The sequence below is a fragment of the Aptenodytes patagonicus genome, chromosome 2 (genome assembly GCF_965638725.1).
Source record: "Aptenodytes patagonicus chromosome 2, bAptPat1.pri.cur, whole genome shotgun sequence".
In the NCBI taxonomy this organism is placed as follows: Eukaryota; Metazoa; Chordata; class Aves; order Sphenisciformes; family Spheniscidae; genus Aptenodytes; species Aptenodytes patagonicus.
This window is the reverse complement of record NC_134950.1, coordinates 54,762,025-54,785,755: the sequence shown is the minus strand read 5'-3', so window position 1 is coordinate 54,785,755 and position 23,731 is coordinate 54,762,025. Positions and strand designations below refer to the sequence as shown.

General features: G+C 41.1%; 1 protein-coding gene across 2 annotated transcripts; it reads left to right on the top strand.

Moving 5' to 3' along the window:
- Positions 1-65: 65 nt before the first annotated feature.
- Positions 66-23,134, top strand: METTL4 (methyltransferase 4, N6-adenosine). 2 transcript variants are annotated; one of them, XM_076329883.1, is made up of 9 exons: positions 66-95; positions 772-1,283; positions 2,062-2,124; positions 4,554-4,920; positions 7,179-7,248; positions 9,142-9,316; positions 9,528-9,634; positions 10,249-10,337; positions 21,859-23,134. In XM_076329883.1, the coding sequence occupies exons 2-9, from the start codon at positions 855-857 to the stop codon at positions 22,002-22,004; spliced, it is 1,446 nt and encodes a 481-aa protein (XP_076185998.1). In that variant the 5' UTR covers positions 66-95; positions 772-854; the 3' UTR covers positions 22,005-23,134. The 2 variants fall into 2 exon arrangements, with proteins under 2 accessions (XP_076185998.1, XP_076186000.1); XM_076329885.1 differs by lacking the exon at positions 21,859-23,134 and adding an exon at positions 16,844-17,713.
- Positions 23,135-23,731: the final 597 nt, after the last annotated feature.

The following is a 23,731-nucleotide window of genomic DNA, read 5'->3' as shown; positions in this document are numbered from 1 at the left end:
TCACAAACCGCCTGATTCCCCTGGAAGTTCTTAGGAGAAAAGGTCGTGGCCGTACAACAAGATGGCGGCGCTCAGGAGGGGACGGAGCAGCAGCGGTAAGTGCGTCAGGGCTGCCGTGCTGTGGCGAGCCCCGGGGCTTTTCTCTGTCCGCAGCGAGGGAGAGGGGCGGAGGGCGGCCCCCTTCCTATCCACCCCCGTAACGGCTTGGAACCGCCGTGCCGAGCCCCGCGCACAGGCTTCAGCGGCTCCTCCCCTCCGGCTCTGCGGGGGTTGTGCCCGCCGAGGCGGTGAGGAGGGTGCTGCGCCGTCAGGCTGCTCTTCCCGCCGAGCAGCGGTGGGACATGGCAGGGGGGTGGTTCCGGGGGAAAACCCGAGCACCCCAGGCACTGTGTGCCTGCGGGCCCTGGGGCCTGGCCTCTGCTGCGCTGGTGCCGCGGCTGCCCCTGTGCTTGTGTTGCTGCTCCCGAGTGCTGTCACATAACGTCTTGGTTTATATAATTGCTGTGTCGTAATGCTGTTTTCTAACGTGTTAAAAGAGTCATCTTAGAGTAAATCTATACTGTATGAACTTACAGAAACTTATTTAAGACTTGCTTACTATAAAAAAGTGAAATAGGGATGAAACAGAAGTCACGATAGGGAAACCAGCTGAAGTCAGAAGTTTCTACAGTGTGTCCTGTGTGCGCATGGAAACAACTGTCAGAAGATAGGTGCTACTTTATTAAACAGTGATAATTCTGACAAGTGAACTCTTAAAAAATATTCCCACAGGAGGAGTTTGCTCCAGGAAGTGTGTGTGATTACCGGCTACAGTTTCAGGGAGTTGATTTTTCTCCCTGAAAAGGGGAGCTGTGATGTCTGTGGTACATCGGCTGACAGTGGGGTGGCTCGTGGATCATCTCTCCTTCATCAACCAGTGTGGCTATGAGATCTGTGACTCCTTTGCATACCCTGGTAGCGTCACTCTCAATACTTCTGTCACTTCTACTAGAGATTGTCATGCTACTTCTACCTTTGCTGCCACCTCCTCATCAAGAGATGGTCTTATTCCTGGTCCAGGAGATGCGATAGAAACAGAAGGTAAACCAGCAAAAACGAGATACGTGTTTCGGGAGGAGTTCTTTGACGTTTCTAAGCCCCATATAGCTGCAGCTCCTGAGGAGCAGCTGTGGCAGGGATGCCCTGAGGTGAGTCTCACCGAAGTAGAGGCCAACAGCGACAGAGAGGAACACCGAGAAGGAACCAAGAGTGGCATTGGAGATTCTGTTGCCAGTGCTAGGAAGGTATGTTCTCCGTAATACAGTAAACTACAGTAATCCCCTGGTAAACAATATACCACTAACATTGGCTTGCACATTTCGGTTTCCTGAGGTTATGTAGGGGAGCAGGAACTTTTCCACAATAGATTTCAAGATGCATGGAAAATATAAGCACACATGAGGATATTCTTGTGTCCCTTATGTCAGTAATGTGCATCCTGTGACTCAAAAGCAGTGGGTTGCTCACAAAATCTTCTGACGTTGGTTGTGGTCAGGCACTCAAGCTGAAACTGGTAGCTGTCAAGATTGTGCAGATTAACAAGGAGGGAAGGACAGTATGAATTTACTTTCAATACGTAGATTGTTCAGTACTGTTCCTTACAGACCAAAAAAAAAAAGAGTCGCCGTTATAAACCAATAAATGTAATTGTGAAGACCTAGTTAATTTTCTCCTGTTATTGGTAAACTGCACTTGGCAGCTGAACAAATACTTTCTAGTATGGGCCCAAAGGAGGCATGAACATGAACTGTGGCATGCAGTAGGTACCTTCAGATCCCAGTGCTATGAGTAACATAACACAGCTTTAAGCCTATGTACCTTGAGAATGCCTACAGCAGCCTAGGTATTTTGAGATCATCCTTTTGCTTATTGGACTTATACTTGTGATAGAAAGAGATAGAAGTTTCTTCTGCTTTTAAAAGAGTTAATTTGTAATTCAGGTATGTTTGATTATTTATTTTTTTCCTTTCATCATGGAGTAATATGTTTTTGGGTTTTTTTCACTGTTTGCTCATTCTGCAGAAACGTAAAAGGAAATGTGTATTCAACCAAGGTGAACTGGATGCTTTAGAATACCATTCAAAGGTAAGTCTGAAGAAAAGTGTATTTTGCAAGTACATGATACCTGACTTTGAGCATGTACGGAGTGCAAGACATGGTTGCAAACAAGTTCTGTTCATGTAGCTTGTTCCGCTAATAGGAAGGTCATCTCTCCAGTCCTTAAATGAATACATGCATAGAGAGAATATTTTCTGTGTAGATATATGTGAAACAAACTAGACATGAAACTTCAGCTGAGACATTTTGAAGAGCTGGAAGCTGCATTCACAAAATATCTTTTACTGTTACGGATAATTGAGCATTATATAGTGATGAGTTGAATATTAGTTGAACAGGAAGTGAATGATTTGAAATAATCAGCATAACCTGTTCTGAAGATCAACTCATCTTTAGTATACTAGGACACTGTGCTGAAGTTATTCAAAGCTGCTCTGACCAAATGTGCTCCAGAATGTCTTGCTTCTGCTAATGAGAAAGAATTATTCCCACTAACATTTTACATTGTCTTACTAAAGCATCATGAATGAATTAGAACTCAAGTCTCTATTTACGCTCATGTCAGTGATGTATTGGTGAAGTTACAACTGAATTACACTGACGCATGTTAGTAAATCCTAGAAATGTAATTTGTGGATAATGTTCTACGTATTCTTACTGCTTTCTTAAATAGTGATGTGAACCTGAACTAGGACCTACACTTGCTTTCTTTCCTCTGACAAAGGTGTTAGTCATATTGGGCTTTTTGTTTTATTCTGTTCCTCTTGGACTATATTTAAATGACTAAATTTTTCTTCTTTTACATGGCAACAATTTTGTAGTAAACGTGTACAGTTTGCTATGATACAGTGTAGAGGTCCTGTAATTATTGTTGTGAATGAGCTATACATGTGCAGAATCGCCTTAAAGGAGAGAACTTTGAAGTTCGACATCAAACAGAGGTTTGTGAGTATGAAAACCTTTCAGCTAAAATAAAGTCATTCAACAATAGGAATAAGGGAAGAAATGAAGAGAAGTTTGATGTCTTGGAGGCCTGTGTAACTTCAAATGATTTTTGGTGAATATGCAAAAAAGACGCAGATTTTTAAAAAATCTGTGATCCCAGTTAGCCTCTGATACCATTCACAGATTAGAACGTATTGTTTTTTACTGTATTTGTAGTGTTAAAGGTTGTAGCTCTGCAAGTCAATTCAGATTATTTTGGCACTTATTCATATCTTTAGAATCGTTTTCTAAAAAAAACCCCAAATTCGTGTCTGCCGGTGAAAGTAGGCATTGAATCCATTTATGAATTTCAGTCAGAGTCAACATAGGGAACAGTACACAATATGCTAAATTGGTTCAGCAGCCATTTGTTAAAACTACTGTTTAAATTGCTTGATAGTCAAGAGGCTTTGTCCACCTGCGAATTAATACATAGATGTAAGAAGAAAATCCATCTGCATTAATTCAGCTGTACAACTTGTAGCATTTCTAAAGATAATATTTATTAATTCTGTTACAGCGATATGAACCTTTACTATCACAAACCTAGGTACTAAAAAATTATGACTCTGTCCCCTCAGATATCTAGATGGTGGTGCTATTAAAGAAATTATTAAAAAAAAATTCCTTCCCCTCCATTAATTTGGAAATTGTAATAAAGAGTATTTTGTAAAAACATCTTGTAAAGTTGAGGATTCCATAATCGGGAGCTTTAGAAACCATAAGTATTTGAAACCTTTGATAAAGCCGCTGTAACTGGCAATATTGCTATTCTAAATGAACAAAAATGCCTCATTGATAATTAAAACTCATAAAGGCTCAATGATTTGGGCCTTAAAATTTTGCAAAGGGAGGGTGCTGAACTGAATGATAATATATATATAGATCCAAGAATCTTGTCTACCTGGATTCACTGGAAGATTATTTGAGAGGTGTCTCACTTAGAAATGATGCAAACCCAAGTACTAATAATTTAATTTGATTTACTTATTGTACTTCCATATTACTTTTAAAATGCATAAACTATTGTTTTTCAAAATGAATTGAAATGTGGAAAAATACTGATTTTTAGATCCCAGTATACATCTCAATTAAAAATACGTTTATGGGCACAGTAACTTGAAATTAGATTAGAATTCTAACTTATCCTTGAAATTATTCCTTTGAAATTTCTGTTTGTTTGGAACAAAACTATTCCACCTCTATTGTCTGTGAAATGTTTTATTCAGTAGTCTCTCACTCTTTCTTTCTCCAGGCTTCTGATTATTGTCACTTTACCAAAAATAACAACAAAGGTTAGCATGGCCTCATTATCACGCCCTTGTAGCTTTTGAGTCGATGATCTCAGTATTTGGCAAGGATCCTTTTCCCACTCTGCAGATTGAAAGTATTTTGATTTCTGTTGCATTCCCTGATCAAGTAGATACTTGAAACATCATTTCTTTTTCCCTTGTTTCTTTATGACCATACAGGTCAGGAAGCTCATTTGGGAAGGCACTTTGCATTTAGTCCAAGAAGGACTCAAAAGTGGTTTTCTTCACCGCACTACTACAGAACTCAGTTGCAGGAAGAATGTTGTTCCTGGACACATTGGCTGTGGGTTGGCTGAATTATGTGAAATGGCAAAGCAGTTTCCAGCTGTGAATGAAAGTGACCATCAAGCTGCACATGTGCTAGATGATGAAACCTCCATTCCAGAGCAGGACCTGCTTTCGTGTGTTACAGAAAACAGCTCAAACTGTGCGAAGATAGTTGTGTTAATGGGGCAGAAGTACTTGGTGCCACCAAAAAGCAGTTTCCTTTTATCTGATATTTCATGTTTACAGCCCTTGCTGAACTGTAAGTATCTTCAGGCATTAAAATTTACCACTTCTCTCCTGCCTGAGAAGGGCAGTTAACGTCAAGATGACTAAGGTCTCAGTGAACAGATTTTAATATACAGCATCACACTGATAGGAAATGCTGCAGCAGCAAGCTTTCAAAGTGGTATTTCTAACTTTGTGCAAATAGGTGAGGGTTTTCAAAGGAATCTTGAGTGGTTAGGAGCTCATGTCGTGGGGGGATTATCTGTCTCCAGGAGGCTCCTTTAAAAAACTCAGCCACAGCATTTTACATGAAGCCCAAAATACGACGGTTTGTGAGCATGTTCTGAGCCACTGTCAGTATAGAAGTCATGTAAATGCATTAAATTGGGACTAGCTATGCTGCTGGGTCCCTATCCCACAGGATGAGGCTTTAACATAGATAAGTCCATGCTGCTGCTGGGGTGGTGTTCCTGCTGTCTTGGTTTTTAGCTAAATTAGATCATGGGAGAGGGATGAGATTATGCACTTTATGAAGCAAGAGTTCCCTTACAGATTCATCCTGTTCAGCAGCAGGGTCTATTTAGATGGGCATAAACTGATTGTGAAACCAACCCCAGTGTTACCCTAGAGAAGATAACAGTTTGAGAGGCTGCTGCACCCAGCTGGAGGTGAACACCACTTTAGCAAGACCATGAATAGCAAACATGAGTTGACTTCTCAAGCGCTACATTTCACAGCTGAGAGTATTGGCTTAAGCAAAAATCAGTGACAGGGAAGTGGTGGGATTTTAGAATTAATAACTCCTCTGTAAAAGTAGATCAAAAGCTATCCAAGCCAGTATCTGCAGCCTTAACGGGCCATGCAGAAAGCTTTAAGCTGACGACATGCGGCAGTCTTCACTGTACTTCGCTGTACTTCATTGGCTTTCAATTTGACCTTCATTATTATTATTATTATTAACAGTTAAGCTTCATCAGACAGTCTTATAGGAAAGATGTTGCCTGTGAGCAAGAGCTGGGGATTACTGCTGTACCCTCTAATCAGTAATTTTAGATTTGTTAGTTATATATGTTTTCTCCCTTCTAATATGCAACTTGGATGTTCACTGATAATTTTTTTTTTTTTTTTAAGAAGACATGCAGGAGGTGGAATCTTCTTGTCCAAATAATAATTTTATATTTGAAGTCCAGAATTTAGCCAATTAGCTGTTTTCAGCTGTATGAAAGAAGAAAGATCACTATCGCTGTGCTGTCACTATACACAGCTGTGCCTAGCAAGTTTGGATTCTCCTGGAGGTCAGAGTGCAGTCCAAGAAATTTGAGAAAATGCGTTTGAAGTAACCAACAGTGAATGTTAATATAATGCCATGACTTTAGATTTTTTTTTTTTTTTGAGGAAGTCTGCTGTCCATTTCAATTATTATTTTTCTTCCCTTTCACCTGCCAAAAGAGAAGTATTTCTTGCTGGTCAGCCCACTGTCAGGATAACACCTCCAATGTTAATAAAGGAATAAGATGTAGAAAGCACGTTTAATGGACATTAAATATTGAGTTGTTGTTCTTATTAGCTATTTAAATAATTAGCATCAGACTCAATGAAGGAACAGATATGTTTCATGGAAAAAATAAAACTGGAGAGTCCTGTTTTTTCATGGATGTGTCCTGTATCTTCTATCCTCCAACTAAAGTAAACCCAGCTTCTCCCATGAAAACTTTCAGTTGTCTTCCTCTTGTCCATTAATTTCCATTTCATACACCGGGTCTAGCTCTCTGTCTCACCTCCAGTAGTGCAAAACACAGTTTTCCAGGGCTCGTTTGGAGCTCTGCATGTCCCAGTTGGCCTGCTGAAAGATCAAACAGCACAGGAATCTTGCATTCAGGGCTGCAGCCTTTCGCTCAGCCGGGTGCCTTATTACATAGCTTCCATTAGGAAACTCGGAGAAATTTTCATCTTTGAGACTTGCACTCTGCTATCACTTTTTTTCTGAAAGTCCCCAAGATGTTCAAAATTTCTTGGAGGGATCTGACACAGACCGCATAAACATCGTTTCCTTAGGTAATCAGCCTAAAAATCTCTGAAGTATATGATTATCTGAATTAAAACAAGCATGCTAGAAGCCTTTTAAATTCTTATTTGGAAAGAACAGAGGAAAGTTGTGATTTTGCTGCATAGTTGGCCCTTTAAATGTTGTCTGTATGTGAGTAGCTAAGCCTTTATCAGTTTCAACTAGTAGATTTATTTTAAAACTTAATTTACTGGCTTTTTTTTTTTTTTGGTAATTTCACTTCCCAGACAAGAAAAAATATGATGTAATTGTGATTGATCCACCATGGGAGAACAAGTCCGTTAAAAGGAGTAACAGGTAAATTTTATAGTAAAATCAAACAAGCTTTGTCATCTTAGCTTACATTAATGTAATTAACATTTTAACATACTGATGCAATCCAAGACCAATATAACTGTGAGATTGTAGCTTAAACTAGCAAATATTTTGGCACATGCCTACCTTCAAGTCTATGAAATGTCTCAGGGGTTTCACTGAAATGGCTTGGATAGTTTGCATATAAAATATTTGCAAGAGTAGGTCTTAAATTACCTAACTGGTGAGAGAATGTTAGTCCTTGAGACTTATAAGGAAAGCCTGGAGTCAACTGTTTTGTAAGGCCCAGATCATGCAGATAATCATTTGAAATAGGGTTACTTTAGTGGGTGTAAAGCTAGATAAATGTGTAAGTATTTCCAGGACTGAGGTCCAATTTAGAAGTAGTTTTTTGTTTTTGTTTTTTTTTAATTTGAGCTATAGTTTGCGCTTCAGGTTGATGGGTAGAAGAGAGAAAGTGATAATACAGCAGTAAAATCCTCAAGTGCAATAGGAACTTTCTGAGTACTGTAGTTTATGAAGTCATTAACGTAAAATTTTGTGGGCTTCCTTCTCTACTGAGTAACATCAGGCTTATGCCAGTGGAGCTCTCTTGATTACCATAGAATTGTATCCATGTGAAAGAAGGGCAGACAGGAAATATGGCCTTACAACTTTCTAGAACAATGTCTACTGTAGCTTTTGAAGCTTGTTATGAAGACATAATTTGAAGATGCAGAGACTGATTAGTAGGTTTTACTTTGAAAGCCCTACAGAAACCTCTAGAAACCCAGAGTTAAACTCATTCAAGTGTCTTAACTATGTAAGTTACTCAAAAGTAAATTCTAGTTATTCACAAGTGTGAATTAGCCAGCAAGACCCTCTCTCTCTTACAAAATAAAGGCAAAAGGTGGAAGAGCCATCAGTCCTGTTAGTTACCTTGTTGACGATTAATCTTTGTTAACCATTTCATATCTGGGTTGTGAATCTTGTTTTCTCTGGGCAGTCTAGTCCAGGAGGTATTTTGGATTTTATCCTTGTTTCCTGTTTCTCACTGTTGTTCTCACTGTTGCATTGTATAGGGATTCCAGGTACCCAGACGGTGGCTGTCGATTCCAGTAGGCAATGTGCCAATGTTTTTGATGCTGCAACGTGTAGGTTCCACGAATTGCAACTCACTAATAGTGTAGAATAGCATCACGAGAAAAAAGGTAGAACAGGACAGAATCTGGAAAGCATACTGTATTCACCGATGTAGCATACCCTTAGTTCAAAAACGTGCAGAACTGTTCTGAATAACCTAGAGAACTTTTACCATGAATGGTAATTTAAAAATAATTAATAACTTCTGCAAATAATTGGAGAAGTAATTACTCTTTTCTGACCTTTTAACTTGCCAGTCAAATTAGTGTTGCCCCTGCACTTGTAAATGACGCACTTGTAAATGACTCACTTGTCATTTTCATTCAGAAGAGAGATTGCTTATTATGAAAAGTGAATAACGTTACATTGACTAAAGAGCTACTTTTCACTAAATAGCTTTGTTCTGGCCTAAAGATGAGAGTATTGAATTACGTATGATAGTTCTGAAATTAAACGTGGACTTTTAGACTTCTTCAGAATCACAACTTGTAATACTTTATTTGGGGGAATAGTAGAAATACGTAGTTAAAGGTTCTGCTCAGTAAAACTTAAGTACATACACTAATGATTTTATATCAGAATCCATCAGATTTGGCCACTGGGTGTCAGTCTTGATCCATTTTTATGACTTGTGTTATCAGGAGATAATTCTTGAAATGTCTCGGCTGTGTAATTTCTTTATCCATTTGTGTTGCTTTGCAGTTTTTATATTTGGTATATGCTAACTTGCTTTCTCACTGTATTGGCTTATAGATACAGCCACTTGTCTTCATGGCAAATCAAGCAGATTCCTGTACCAGCACTAGCTGCTCCAAATTGTCTTGTAGTCACGTGGGTGACTAATAGACAGAAGCACTTACGTTTTGTTAAGGATGAACTTTATCCTCATTGGTCTGTGAAAACACTTGCTGAGTGGCACTGGGTAAAAGTAAGTTCTCAATTTGTTTTGTTGCTTTCTTGGAGACTGAGAGGGCTTGCACTATGACACTTTAGATTCTTATAACTTTTGTATTTACTACCATGTGCTTTTGTATTTGAAAGGTATGGTATCAGTATCTTCCTTTTTATCAAAGAAAATGTCTCAGAAAAATTGGATATGAAAATCTTCCACTGTGTATTTTTTAACTCCTTTGTGTCAGATCACTAGAGCTGGAGAATTTGTATTGCCTTTGGATTCTTTACACAAAAAGCCCTATGAAGTTCTTGTATTGGGGAGAGTTCAAGGAGACATAAAGGAAGCCTTAAGGTATGCCAGGATGTTTGTGGTAAATGTCTTTTTTGAGGCTGCTAGGATTCTCTTCGTATATATCACTTGTTCATAATACAATGTCCCAAAATCTTCTCTTGGCATCATCTTTTGGCTGACTCTGGACCTAAAGATAGCCTTATTAGCTTTGGGATAAGAGTGTGCTTTAGTGAGATTAAAGGATGGAAACCTTTGTCTGTTCCTTATATCTCCCTGTGTTGGGGAACTGGCTCAGATAAAAGCCTCCTGGACAGGGCTTCCTTTGCTGACAGATTCTCTTGGACCATGAGTCCTTGGCACAGGCTGACACCATTTTGGGGATGCTGGTGTTCTTCTACACATAAAAACATACGGGACTACGTTGTTTGTTCTCAATGGCTTTGTATGGCTATTGTTAACCACGTTTTGTCTAAAGCCTCAGTGATTTCATAAACTGTCCTTTTATATATTATGGCTGAGCAACATTTAACTTCCCTTAGACTTATCTGAAGTTTGACTGTGAATGAACATTCTGTGTGTTAGCTCCCATCTGAAGTAGCTGCGTGAGAGCTGCAGCATCACATTTGGTGGTATTCGTTCTCATACTTCTTTTCTTGTTCTGATTTATACGACAGGAAATCTGAAGATGTACTTCCAATTCCAGAACATAAATTAATTGTCAGCATACCCTGCAGTCTGCATTCACATAAACCCCCTCTTACTGGTACGTTTTGTTTAGTTGCATAAAGTTTCTGTAGGGCATTGGACTTGGATGTCTGAAACGATCTACCTAGAATGAGATACCTTTATATATGAAGTGCCTTAATTTCGCGTATGCCAAGCAATTTTGCTCAACAGGACTTGTGGTTCCTCAACATTTCTAAAAATGTTGTCAGGCACCTAAGTCTTGGTCTCTAAAAATGAATATGAAAAGTAGAACTTCAAGCATTATTGTGTGAATATTTTGGGTAGACATGTAAAAAAAAGTTGCATTTTTAAAATTTGTATTTTAAATGCTGCAGGAACAGTTTACAGATACTGTAGATATGAAGTTATGCCAAATGAACTAAAGTACCTTGCCGGGGGAGGGGGGGGGGCTTCGGGAATATATAAAATAGGATATCTTCTACTTAGTTAATAAAAGCAGAAACGTCTGTCTTTATTATGTCATCCTGAAAGAAATGTTTTTATTTCTGCATGAGTTGCTTATACACCTGCAGTACAGTTGTGCCTTTAAATCCAAAAATTTAATTATCTTAAAACTGTTAACAATAGGCAACAAACAAGGCATGCCCTGCTTATTTCTGAGGAGCTGTATTTAATTTACTGAAATCGATGCAATAACTTCAACCAGCCAGTTAGCATGGATATGAATTCAACTTTTCAGAGTTTAGTCCAAAGGATTTGAAGATTTCTGTGTGATATGTTACCTTTTGCACATTGTTCTGGAGCACTCTGACTAATTTCATCAACAGAAAGTTGTACTTCTTTTATCATTATAGCACCTGAGTGCCTTACAATGCCATGGTAAGAAACATATTTAATACCTCTCACAGAAATGGTTTCATCCTCCCCCAAGGGAAAAACTCATGTTGAATCTGCAGATATTCCAGGTGCATGTGGTGCTATGTAATCACATCACAAAAGGCAGGTAGAAGAAATGCATAATGCTGTTGGAGAGGAGAGGCATCACAGTTTGCTTCACTGACATGCTTTCCTTTCTCTGTTCCCAAGGAATAGAACAATTTCAGTTAGGAAGCTTATCTGGACAGTCGTTATATGTTCAGGGAAGCTCTAAAATTTGTATTTTGGGCTTGCATTTATTAAATTAACACATATATATATATATATATATACCTGTGCAAAAACTGGTAGAAGACACATACTTTGGTTAGCTAAAAATAATGATAGTAGTAGGTGACTCTCTTCTGAGAGGTACGGAGGCACCCATTTGCCGACCTGACGGACTCTCTAGAGAGGTGTGCTGCTTACTGGGGGCTCATATCAGGGATGTCACCGAGAGGCTACCAAGCGTCGTACAATCCACTGACTATTATCCGCTGCTGTTGTTTCACATGGGCACCAGTGATGCAGCCAGGAGCAGTCTGAGGACTATCAGGAAGGACTACAGAGCCCTGGGAGCAGTGGTAAGGGACTCTGGGGCGCAGGTAGTTTTTTCATCAATCCTCCCGGTCAAAGGGAAGGGGTTTGAAAGGGCCAGTTGAATCTGGCGAATCAACAAACAGTTACAGGACTGGTGCCACAGCCAGGGGTTCGGCTGCTTAGACCATGGGACTCACTTTGAGAAACCTGGTCTACTGGGGGCTGACAGGGTCCATCTGTTAGAGAAGGGGAAGAGTATCTTCAGTCATGAGCTTGCCAAGCTGGTGAAGAGGGCTTTAGACTAAAGTTGCTGGGGGAGGGGAACCTCAATCTATCCCACTCCTACCAGTTTGATGCCAGGGCCAGCAATAGCTGCCCAGAGCCTGGAGAAGGAACACAGGTCAGCAGGAGAGCGCCTGAAGAGCAGCACAAAGGAACTCCAGCCAGTAAGACAGGTGACCCGCCTAGTGGATGAGGGAAAGGCTGTGGATGTGGTCTACCTGGACTTCAGCAAGGCCTTTGACACCGTCTCCCACAGCATTCTCCTAGAGAAGCTGGCGGCTCACAGCTTAGACAGGTGTACTCTGTGCTGGGTCAAAAACTGGCTGGATGGCCAGGCCCAGAGAGTTGTGGTGAATGGAGTTCAATCCAGTTGGCGGCCGGTCACGAGCGGTGTTCCCCAGGGCTCAGTACTGGGGCCGGTCTTGTTTAATATCTTTATCGATGATCTGGGTGAGGGGATTGAGTGCACCCTCAGTCAGTTTGCAGACGACACCAAGTTGGGCGGGAGTGTTGATCTGCTCGAGGGTAGGAAGGCTCTGCAGAGGGACCTGGACAGGCTGGATCGATGGGCCCAGGCCAATTGTATGAGGGTCAACAAGGCTAAGTGCCGGGTCCTGCACTTCAGCCACAACAACCCCATGCAGTGCTACAGGCTTGGGGAAGAGTGGCTGGAAAGCTGCCTGTCGGAAAAGGACCTGGGGGTGCTGGTTGACAGCCGGCTGAACATGAGCCAGCAGTGTGCCCAGGCGGCCAAGAAGGCCAATGGCATCCTGGCCTGTATCAGAAATAGTGTGGCCAGCAGGAGTAGGGAAGTGATCGTGCCCCTGTACTTGGCACTGGTGAGGCCGCACCTTGAATACTGTGTTCAGTTTTGGGCCCCTCACTACAAGAAGGACATCGAGGTGCTGGAATGTGTCCAGAGAAGGGCAACGAAGCTGGTGAAGGGTCTGGAGAACAAGTCTTATGAGGAGCAGCTGAGGTAACTGGGGTTGTTTAGCCTGGAGAAAAGGAGGCTGAAGGGAGATCTCATCGCTCTCTACAACTCCCTGAAAGGAGGTTGTAGCGAGGTGGGTGTTGGTCTCTTCTCCCAAGTAACTAGCAATAGGACGAGAGGAAATGGCCTCAAGTTGCGGCAGGGGAGGTTTAGATTGGATGTAAGGAAAAATTTCTTTACTGAAAGAGTGGTGAAACATTGGACCAGGCTGCCCAGGGAAGTGGTGGAGTCCCCATTCCTGGAGGTATTCAAAAGACGAGTAGATGAGGCACTTAGGGATATGGTTTAGTGGACATGGTGGTGTTGGGTCGACTGTTGGACTCGATGATCTTAGAGGTCTTTTCCAACCTCAATGATTCTATGATTCTATGATTCATCGGGGGCCCAACTTAAATGCTTCTATGCAAATGCACGTAGCATGGGGAATAAACAAGAGGAGTTAGACACGTGCACACACCTGCAGGGCTATGACCTTATTGGCATCACTGAGACGTGGTGGGATGGCTCCTATGACTGGAGTGTTGGGATGGAGGGATACAGGCTCTTTAGGAAGGACAGGCAGGGGAGACAAGGAGGGGGTGTTGCCCTCTGTGTCAATGAGCAGCTGGAGTGCATGGAGCTCCGCCTGGGGATGGATGAGGAGCCAACTGAGAGCTTATGGGTCAGGATTAAAGGGAGGGCAGGGACAGGTGACATTACAGTGGGTGTCTGCTACAGGCCACCAGACCAGGAAGACAGAGCGGATTAGGTCCTCTATAGACAGATAGGAGCAGCCTCACGTTCACAAGCCCTGGTCCTCATGGGGGACTTCAACCACCCCGATACCTGTTGGAGGGACAACACGGCAGGGCATAAGCAATCCGAGAGGTTCCTGGAATGCGTTGATGGTAACTTCCTTCTCCAAGTGATAGAGGAACCAACGAGGAGAGGTGGTATGCTGGACCTTGTTCTCACCAACAAGGAGGGGCTGGTGGGGAATGTGAAGCTCAAGGGCAGCCTGGGCTGCAGTGACCATGAAATGGTGGAGTTAAGATCCTTAGGGCGCACAGCAAGCTCACTCCCCTGGACTTCAGGAGAGCAGACTTTGGCCTCTTCAGGGATCTGCTTGGCAGAGTGCCATGGGAAAAAGCCCTGGAGGGAAGAGGGGCCCAAGAAAGCTGGGTAATATTCAAGGATCACCTCCTCCAAGCTCAGGAGCAATGCATCCCAACAAAGAGGAAGTTAGGCAAAAACACAGGAGGCCTGCATGGATGAACAAGGAGCTCCTGGACAAACTCAAACACAAAAAGGAAGCCTACAGAGGGTGGAAGCAAGGACAGGTAGCCTGGGAGGAATATAGAGAAATTGTCCGAGCAGCCAGGGATCAGGTTAGGAAAGCTTGAAGCCCTGATAGAATTAAATCTGGCCAGGGATGTCAAGGGCAACAAGAAAAGCTTCTATAGGTATGTCAGGGATAAAAGGAAGACAAGGGAAAATGTGGGCCCTCTCTGGAAGGAAACAGGAGACCTGGTTACCCGGGATATGGAGAAGGCTGAGGTACCTAATGACTTTTTTGCCTTGGTCTTCTCCGGCAAGTGCTCGAGCCTCACCGCCCAAGCCGCAGAAGGCAAAGGAGGGGACTGGGAGAATGAAGAGCCACCCACTGCGGGAGAACATCAGGTTTGAGACCATCTAAGGCACCTGATGGTGCACAAGTCTATGGGACCTGATGAGATCCATCCACGGGTCCTGAGGGAACTGGCAGATGAAGTTGCTAAGCCACTATCCGTTGTATTTGAGAAGTCGTGGCAGTCCGGTGAAGTTCCCACTGACTGGAAAAGGGGAAACATAACCCCCATTTTTAAAAAGGGAAAAAAGGAAGACCCAGGGAACTACAGGCCAGTCAGTCTCACCTCTGTGCCTGGGAAGATGATGGAACAGATCCTCCTGGAAGCTCTGCTAAGGCACATGGAGGACAGGGAGGTGATTCGAGACAGCCAGCATGGCTTCACCAAGGGCAAGTCCTGCCTGACCAACCTAGTGGCCTTCTGTGATGGGGTGACTACATCAGTGGACATGGGAAGAGGTACAGATGTCGTCTATCTGGACTTCTGTAAGGCCTTTGACATGGTCCCCCACAACATCCTTCTCTCTAAACTGGAGAGGTAGGGATTTGATGGGTGGACTGTCTGGTAGGTGAGGAATTGGTTGGATGGTCACATCCAGAGGGTAGTGGTCAACGGCTCAATGTCCAGATGGAGATTGGTGACGAGTGGTGTCCCGCAGGGGTCCATACTGGGACTGGTACTGTTTAATATCTTCATCAATGACATAGTGGGATCGAGTGCACCCTCAGCAAGTTTGCAGATGACACCAAGCTAAGTGGTGTGGTCGACATGCCAGAGGGACAGGATGCCATCCAGAGGGACCTGGACAAGCTGGAGAAGTGGGCCTGTGTGAACCTCATGAGGTTCAACAAGGCCAAGTGCAAGGTCCTGCACCTGGGTCGGGGCAACCCCCAGTATCAATACAGGCTGGGGGATGAAGGGATTGAGAGCAGCCCTGCCAAGAAGGACTTGGGGGTACTGGTGGATGAAAAGCTGGACGTGTGTGCTCGCAGCCCAGAAGGCCAACCGTATCCTGGGCTGCATCCAAAGAAGCGTGGCCAACAGGTCAAGGGAGGTGATTCTGCCCCTCTACTCTGCTCTGGTGAGACCCCACCTGGAGTACTGTGTCCAGCTCTGGAGCCCTCAGCATAAGAAAGACATGGACCTGTTGGAGGGGGTCCAGAAGAGGGCCACGAAAATGACCAGGGGGATGGAACACCTCTGCTATGAAGAAAGGCTGAGAGAGTTGGGGTTGTTCAGCCTCGAGAAGAGAAGGCTTCGGGGAGACCTGATTGCAGCCTATCAGCACTTAAAGGGGGCTTATAAGAAAGATGGGGACAGACTTTTTAGCAGGGCCTGTTGCGACAGGTCAAGGGGGAATGGCTTTAAACTAAAGGAGGGTAGATTGAGACTAGGTATAAGGAAGAAATTTTTTACGCTGAGGGTGGTGAAGCACTGGCACAGGTTGCCCAGAGAGGTGGTGGATGCCCCATCCCTGGAAACATTCAAGGTGAGGTTGGACGGGGCTCTGAGCAACCTGATCTAGTTGAAGATGTCCCTGCTCATTGCAGGGTGGTTGGACTAGATGACCTTTAGAGGTCCCTTCCAACCCAAACTATTCTATGATTCTATAAAAATAATAATAAAAAATAGGCAATTCTGGAAGGAGCTTTTTGCAGTTCTGAAGCCACGTCTTTAGGAATTAGGGCTACAGTAGGAAGTATGTGTGTTGATTTAAGCTAATGAATGGTGGGGTAGTGATTTCTGAGGCAGCCACCTAGGGCGTCTTCAGAAAACCAATACTTAGCAGCACACTCAGACACAAACAGGAAACTTGTGAGGTATCCAAGGGTGCATAACTGCAGTTTGTATGTATTATAGAGAATTCTAGTGCCAGAATGGTCCTCAGAACAATTGTTTTGTAGGGCAGAATCTCAAAACCATATTGGGGAATCCTTTATAAATGATGATCCTGAATGGTTTTGAAAGAAATTGTCCATGCAACTTATGTATTTCTTGAGTCTTTACTTGAATGCTGGGATTTGATACCATTGTGCAGCATTTATGTTTCTATTTGAAAAATGGATTTGCTCTCGAGCAGTATCAGTGATTTGCAAGGTTTTTATAAAAATCCACATGTATCCTACAGTTTTGGCAGCTCCATTCAGAACATGGTTATGCAATGAAAAGGTAGAGCATAAGAGAAAAGCTAATTGCTGATGCTTTGACTTCAGTGTTGTAAAATGGTATCGCTTTCATGACCAGACAATATTCTCAAGTGGCCAATAGAGAGCAGCTGAGCTACATCCTGGAGTGGTTCAGAAGAAATTTGAACAGAAGCAGAGATCTGGCAACGGGGGAGAAGGACACTTGATGAGTCACATGCATTCTTTATGCTTTGTTTAAGTAGTAACAAAGCCAAAAATATTAATATTTAACTGATGTTGTCTGGCACTTTATTTCTTATTACTACTATAAAGGCTGTATGTTGGTACATATGTAGCCACTTAATGACTGATTATAACAGTTTATCTCTCTGGGGGAAGAGAAAGATGTAAATTAAAGTAAGCCATCAAAAAGAGATGTTTGGGTTCCTACAGTGCATTTAACCATGAAATTGCGACTGTAGGGGTTTTTGGTGATGCATGTGCTGTGTTCAATGCTTAGAGCTTTAATATGTCATTGTAAATGTACTTAAGCTTCTTTATGCAAATGCGTTAAAATGAAATTTTATTACTCCTGGTTTTGATTCAAATAATAGCAGGGTTTCTTCCTAACTCAATTCAATGTTGCTCTTAGAAGACATAGAAGGTATTCTGTTACACAGATGATGTGAAGTAATGTAGAACTTAAACACCTTTTTTCCTTTTCCTGTTTTATAGATTCTTCTTGTTATAGCCATTTCTCCTCCAGTTTTGAAGTATGTATGTCTATTGTTAGAAAATAATACAGTCATATAGGAGTATGCTTAAAAACATTGGAATTAATTTTTGGCTATGTTCTAGCTGCTTTGCATATCTCCAGCAGAAGAGTGCAATGTGAAATCTTGGGAACTCCCTCCTCCTGTGGCAACCCTGGCTTGTTAGGCCATGTTATAAAAGTGTTCTTGGAAGTAAAAGGAAGTAACTGCCTTTTGTTTCCTTATGCACCTTGTGAGCCCTTACTGTTAGACTAATTGATAGGTGCATCAACATCTAGGTTTAACTTGAAGCTCAGGAAAGATGGAGAGATGTAAAGCCATCTTTGTGCTGGGTTTCAGATCTTTTTCTGGTCCTACTCTGTTCAGGGATTAGACAAACTGGGCAATAAGGGCCTCTACATTGCAAACTCTTTTGAAAGGTTACTATGAAATGAGTTCAGTCATGTGCTTTGCATGGCTCACTGATCAGACAGTGAAAAGCCAACAGTCATTTTCACTTTATGTATCCACTTTGTCATGCAGAACTTGCTATTTAGGTAATGGAAGTTCAAAAGATTGTTGCTGGTTTCAAAAATGATTCCTCCTTTTGCTTATTTAAACATTTTTAGCAGCATGCATCTTCAATACGTGTTTGGGATTAAGAGTAGGCAGATATGGCAGGTATCCTGCCTGACCGCCAGATCGCGCTTCAGAAGGAAGTGGGTTTTCTGGAAGACCAGCGTTGTACCTACCAGCTGGCTTTGTGCTAGTTTCATGTGTCCTAGGGCATTAGATGCCCAAGTATAAGTGCCTGAGTTGCTGTCATAGTGTTTATGACACATGCAAGTGATAAGGAATAATCTGTTTATTGTCTATTTAAGCTGTTTATTGTCAGTGGTATCTGTAAGTGGATAGAAGTAATTGTGTGGGGTTTGGTTGGTTGGTTGTTTGTTTGGTGGGGTTTTTTTTTGTTGTTTTTTGTTTTTTTTTTTAATCTATTCCTATGGTAGAAAAACTTAGTATTTAATCTTTCTACTGATGTAGATCCTCTAACCTGTTTTCAGAGGAAAAAACTCCAGAGTTTGCTTAAAGACTGCAAGTCAGATCCATGTGCGTTAAGATAGCCTTCTGGTGATACAAACGCTTAACAAAGAAGCTATAATTTGTAACTTGAAAACTGACTTTTCCTATTTAAGGAAACCAGTGTAATGAGATTTTATGCCAACAAATTACAGCCATATTATTGCCCTCTTGATACGGTAATTTCCATTGCAGTGCAAGTTACTGTCTGATGTGATTATGTAAATACCTACAACCTGGCATTGAAAAATCATACTATAATGTGATCTTGAATTATATGTAATCTGCCTCTGTTTTTAAAAAAAACTTCTGACTTTAAAAAAAGACTCTCTCTCTGGCAGCAGGAAAGGGGGAGATTCCTGGGACTTCCTTCTTAAACTCTATAACCAAATTGATCAAGAGATTGGCACAAGCTTCCTGTTTCTGCTGAACTGACGCGTTTCTTGGTGGCTACTTTTTTGCTTTCTGGCGAACCAATCTTTGAGGTGGTTGAATCTCCTAAGTGTGCTTTTAAAATTTGTTCTCTTAGGCATGGAAGTTTTTGGTGCTTAGTAAAACTGCTTTTGATTACTGGACTTAGTGCTGTGATGATATTTTTAATCTATACATTTTAAGAACAAATGTCAACATTACTAATGTGCTCTTAATGAAATTTTGTCACCTAAATAGTTGCTTCCTTTATTTAGAAGCCTATATAAAGCATAAAATGAATCTTTTTTTTTATATGGTGGGGGGAATTTTTTCATTTTATATGACTTTTGTCTGCTTACTCTGCAGTAAGCTCTGCATGATCTTATGCCCATTAGGGTCAAAATGATATCCTACAGATGTCAGGACCTGCTCACAGAGAGCTTATTGAAAGCTTTGGAGCTTTGCTTTCCACAGTCTCTCCCTTCTCTTCAGTGGAAAAAGTGCAACCTCCCGCAACATGGGCTTTCTTAGATGATCAAGAGATTTTTGTAAGACCTTTGTTAAAGTCATAGAATCATATAATGGTTTGGGTTGGAAGTGACCTTTAAAGGTCATCTAGTCCAACCCCCCTGCAATGAGCAGGGACATCTTCAACTAGATCAGGTTGCTCAGAGCCCCGTCCAACCTCACCTTGAATGTTTCCAGGGATGGGGCATCCACCACCTCTCTGGGCAACCTGTGCCAGTGCTTCACCACCCTCAGCGTAAAAAATTTCTTCCTTATACCTAGTCTAAATCTACCCCCCTTTAGCTTAAAGCCATTCCCCCTTCTCCTGTCGCAACAGGCCCTGCTAAAAAGTCTGTCCCCATCTTTCTTATAAGCCCCCTTTAAGTGCTGATAGGCTGCAATAAGGTCTCCCCGGAGCCTTCTCTTCTCTAGGCTGAACAACCCCAACTCTCAGCCTGTCCTCATAGGAGAGGTGTTCCAACCCTCTGATCATGTCGGCAGCAAATTGTGCACAAGAAATCCTTAACTAAATAGGGCATGGAAAAAGAACAATACATTTTGCCACATTTTTTTTTAATATGGTGGATTTGCAAAACGATATAAAAGCAGCTACTTATAAGTGGTGTCTAATTATATGAACTCCCAGGACACCAAACAGCAATGTTCAATGCAGCAAGTTTTCTGTCAGAATGTACATTTTCCTCTAAACGTCCCAGACTCTTCTCTGCAAATGTTAGATTTGTTTAAACATTTTAGCTTGCCTCTAAAAGAAGCAGATTTTTAGGGTAAGATTCCTTCTGGTAGCAGTATTTTTTAGATTAAAAGCTGCCTGGATTATAACCCATCTGAGACATTCATTTGACATTTGTTAAAGATTGGAGGAAGGAGAATAGATTTATATGCCATGCCAAAATAAAAGGAAGTCTGGTAACACCCATTACAAAATATTTACAAAAAAGTTTTGAATGGATTAAAGCTTTGGAAGAGGCAATCATGGAGGTAGGAAATGCATCTGGGGTTGGTTAACCCTCACTAGAAAGTGAAGTGGATGCTCATCTTTCTGCAACAGGAGCAATCCATGACAAGATCAGCTGGGGTCTCACACAGGGAGTCTGTGACTGGCAGACTTGATGCAAAAAGTTAGAAACTGGATTGCACCAAAAAAAAAAAAAGCATTCCCTCTCGTACTTTGATGTATGCTGATTGAATGTATTTTTGCTTTCTGCAGTGATCGTATCTGAAGAGACTGAGTCAAGCAACATAATGTTGTATTTATGAGCTGTAGTTTTAAGCTATAGAAATTCAGAAACCACTGGGAGATCTGATCAAAAATGACCAAGAGATCATTTGGAAAGGGAAATGGTTTCATAGTTTTTCTTCTTTTGTCCTCAGTAACAAAAATTAAAACTCACATGTAATTTTTAGTGTAGATATGTTTTTCAGTCTTTCTGCCTCCTTTTGTTTTGGGTACTCCTTAAACCTTTGTTTTTCTCATGCATATTTTTATACGTAGTATCTTTGTAGCTATTTCCTGAAACCTAGATAAGAATTTGTTTGACCCAGCCACAAACTAAATGGCTTCGTATGACAAGTAACATGTTTAGCAATAAACTGTTTGCAATAATACTTTTCAGGTGAAATGCAAGATCTTTTTATGTCACTCCAAGGATACCAGTCATAATCGGTGACACAACTGATGTTAATGACAGGCATCTATTTATTTGGATTTAAGCAGTAAAAATGCCCAATTGTAGAAGAAATTTGAGATTTGTGTTACTGAATGAAAGAACACAGTTATAGAAATATTTCTTCAGTTGCCAAGTTGGTGTTGGGGAAAAAGAAGTCCCTGTATTTTTATAGCCCTTTTAGTGTTACACTTATTTAACTGGTGTTTCTTATTTTATCTTTTAACAGTTGTCATCAAAAAAATGCTTTTATCCCCTTTAAGATGTGGAGGGAAAGAGTGTGATCTTAATTAAGGGAAGGTTTTACTTATTTTTAGAAATGTTTCCCCTGTGTTATAGGAGCTAAGTGAGTCTTCAGGAGGTGTTTGGTTGATCTTAGTGAAAAATTCAGCACTCATCTATGTAGAAGCTGAAATAAATCCTCATTCCCTTTCTCTAAATGAAAACCAATAAATCAAGATTATTGAAGGCCTTGACAGTATTGTTCAGAATCTCAAGGGCACTTATTTAAAATTACTTTCTCACTATAAATAGTCCAGCTGTTTGATGAAACCCCTGAAATTAATTTGCTGTCTCTCCCTTTTTTAATGAAACATTCAGGTTTTCATCCACTAGCAGCACAGGGGAGGTTTTATTTGTTTACTATTGTTATTTGTACCTTTGTCACTGTTTTTATCTTCCTTTTTTCTCTTGCACAGCGGTTCTGGCAGAGTTTATCAAGCCAGATGTGGAACGCTTGGAGTTGTTTGCTCGCAACCTACAGCCTGGCTGGACCAGCTGGGGAAACGAGGTTTTGAAGTTTCAGCACATTGAGTATTTCACTCTTCTGCAGAATGAAAACTGAGTTGGGTCTTGTAGCTTAATTCTGAAATGCCACACCTTCCTAGCAGGGTCTCGAACTTGCCTTTATTACTGATGGTGCACTCAGAAGGTAACAGAAATAAAACCAAGTGCACTTCAGTTAAAATTCTTGAAGTGACAGGGTATCTGTTTAATGGTATTTCTATTTGTACAAGCTGGTCCTTTATTTTGATGATCTTGAGGTATTTAAATACTGATGTTAGAGTGTAAGTCCATCCCTGTTTTTTTCAAACCTCAAGAAAAGAAAGATTTTTTAAAGTATTCTCACTGCAGCTATCAAATCTGAGCATCATAAGTGCTACCGTGTTGCACTTGTAATGTATTATTTTTAAAGAATGACAATGTATTATTTTTAGAGTGGCAACGGAAGTAAACAGTTCTGAATTACATATGTTTCCTTAAAGAAGATTGTTTTTTGCAAAACAGTGGATTTTGAACTAAAATAATTATGAAGGCAGTGTATCCTCCTACATGTTTGTTATCTGTCTGTCTACCTCAGAGGAAATAAAAGGAGCAGTGCTTGTGTTAACTGGCAAATGAATTGTTGACTGACCACTTTCTATGTAAAACTACACTTTAAAACAGTCAGCAATTCCATCTTCCTGTATATGGTGTTAATTCTTTGAATACACTGTAAACAATCAGTCTCAACATCTTACAAATTCTGCATATAAAGCTGTGAGATTTAACTGAAATTTTAACAGATTGTAAGTATTTTAAAAATTCTCTTTCCTTATGTTGTTGGGACATTAAAAAGCCATGCCAGTGAGCTGTATTTTTCAGCTAGCATAAAAATGATCTTTCTTTTTCTAAGAGTGGTACACTTTGTGTGTCCTTTGCTGCCCTTAGATTTGCTTTGAAAAATAAAAAAAGAAGACTTAATGAAGCCTCTGCCACTTACTCATTTGCAGCGGTAGAGGCAGAGCTGCTGGACAAGCTGATTCTCCTGATAGCAAGCTCCTGAGTTCTGACTCTTTATAATGGGGAACAAAATGCATTGCATACCTTCTTTACATTCATTTCCCTTTTGGTAGTCTGGTGAGCTGTGAAGGTTTTTAATTTGAACTTTAAATGTTAGCAGATTATTTTTTAATAATTTTGTAATAAAAATTAAAATAAAAACTTGTCAGTGTCTTATTTGCAGACCCAGTTTCTATATTACTGTTCAATTTCACGTTTTGCCTATTGGAGCAGTGGAGTTAACAAAACAAGGAATATGCTTTTTTCTTTTTTCTTTTTTAAACATAAAATCAGTAAGTACTGTAACTGTGAAAGTAGTTAGCAGGCAAAACACTTCTTGCTGCATGATTTTATTTAGCCTCTATTTTAAACTGTCAGTACGTAAGCAACCTTACCTACAACTATAAGGGATAAGAAGGTTCTTTATTTGCTTTCAGTTTTACAAGACATTCCCTCCCTGGAGCTTCTGAGTTCCCAGGCAGAATTCACTTGCACTCCCACGACGGTCTCATCCAGTACTAAATGAGCGTATGAGACTCAAGTATGGAATAAATCATAACTACTGCACATACCTTGTTTTCCCTTTCTAGTCTATAAAACAGTACAAGAAATGACAATATTGGCTGTTCCACATCCACTGCTATGAATGGCTCTAGATTATCTTTTAATTGCAAATAAAGGAAAGGGATGAACAATCTTAGAGATCAGGAAACCACCTTTCTCCACCTTTGAGCTAAGCAGCAGAACCCT

Coding starts and splice junctions, on each gene's coding strand:
- METTL4 (XM_076329883.1), top strand. CDS start 855: ATGTCTGTGGTACATCGGCTGACAGTGGGGTGGCTCGTGGATCATCTC. Junction 7,249..9,141: donor TCCGTTAAAAGGAGTAACAG/GTAAATTTTATA, acceptor ATTGGCTTATAG/ATACAGCCACTTGTCTTCAT. Junction 9,635..10,248: donor GACATAAAGGAAGCCTTAAG/GTATGCCAGGAT, acceptor TTTATACGACAG/GAAATCTGAAGATGTACTTC.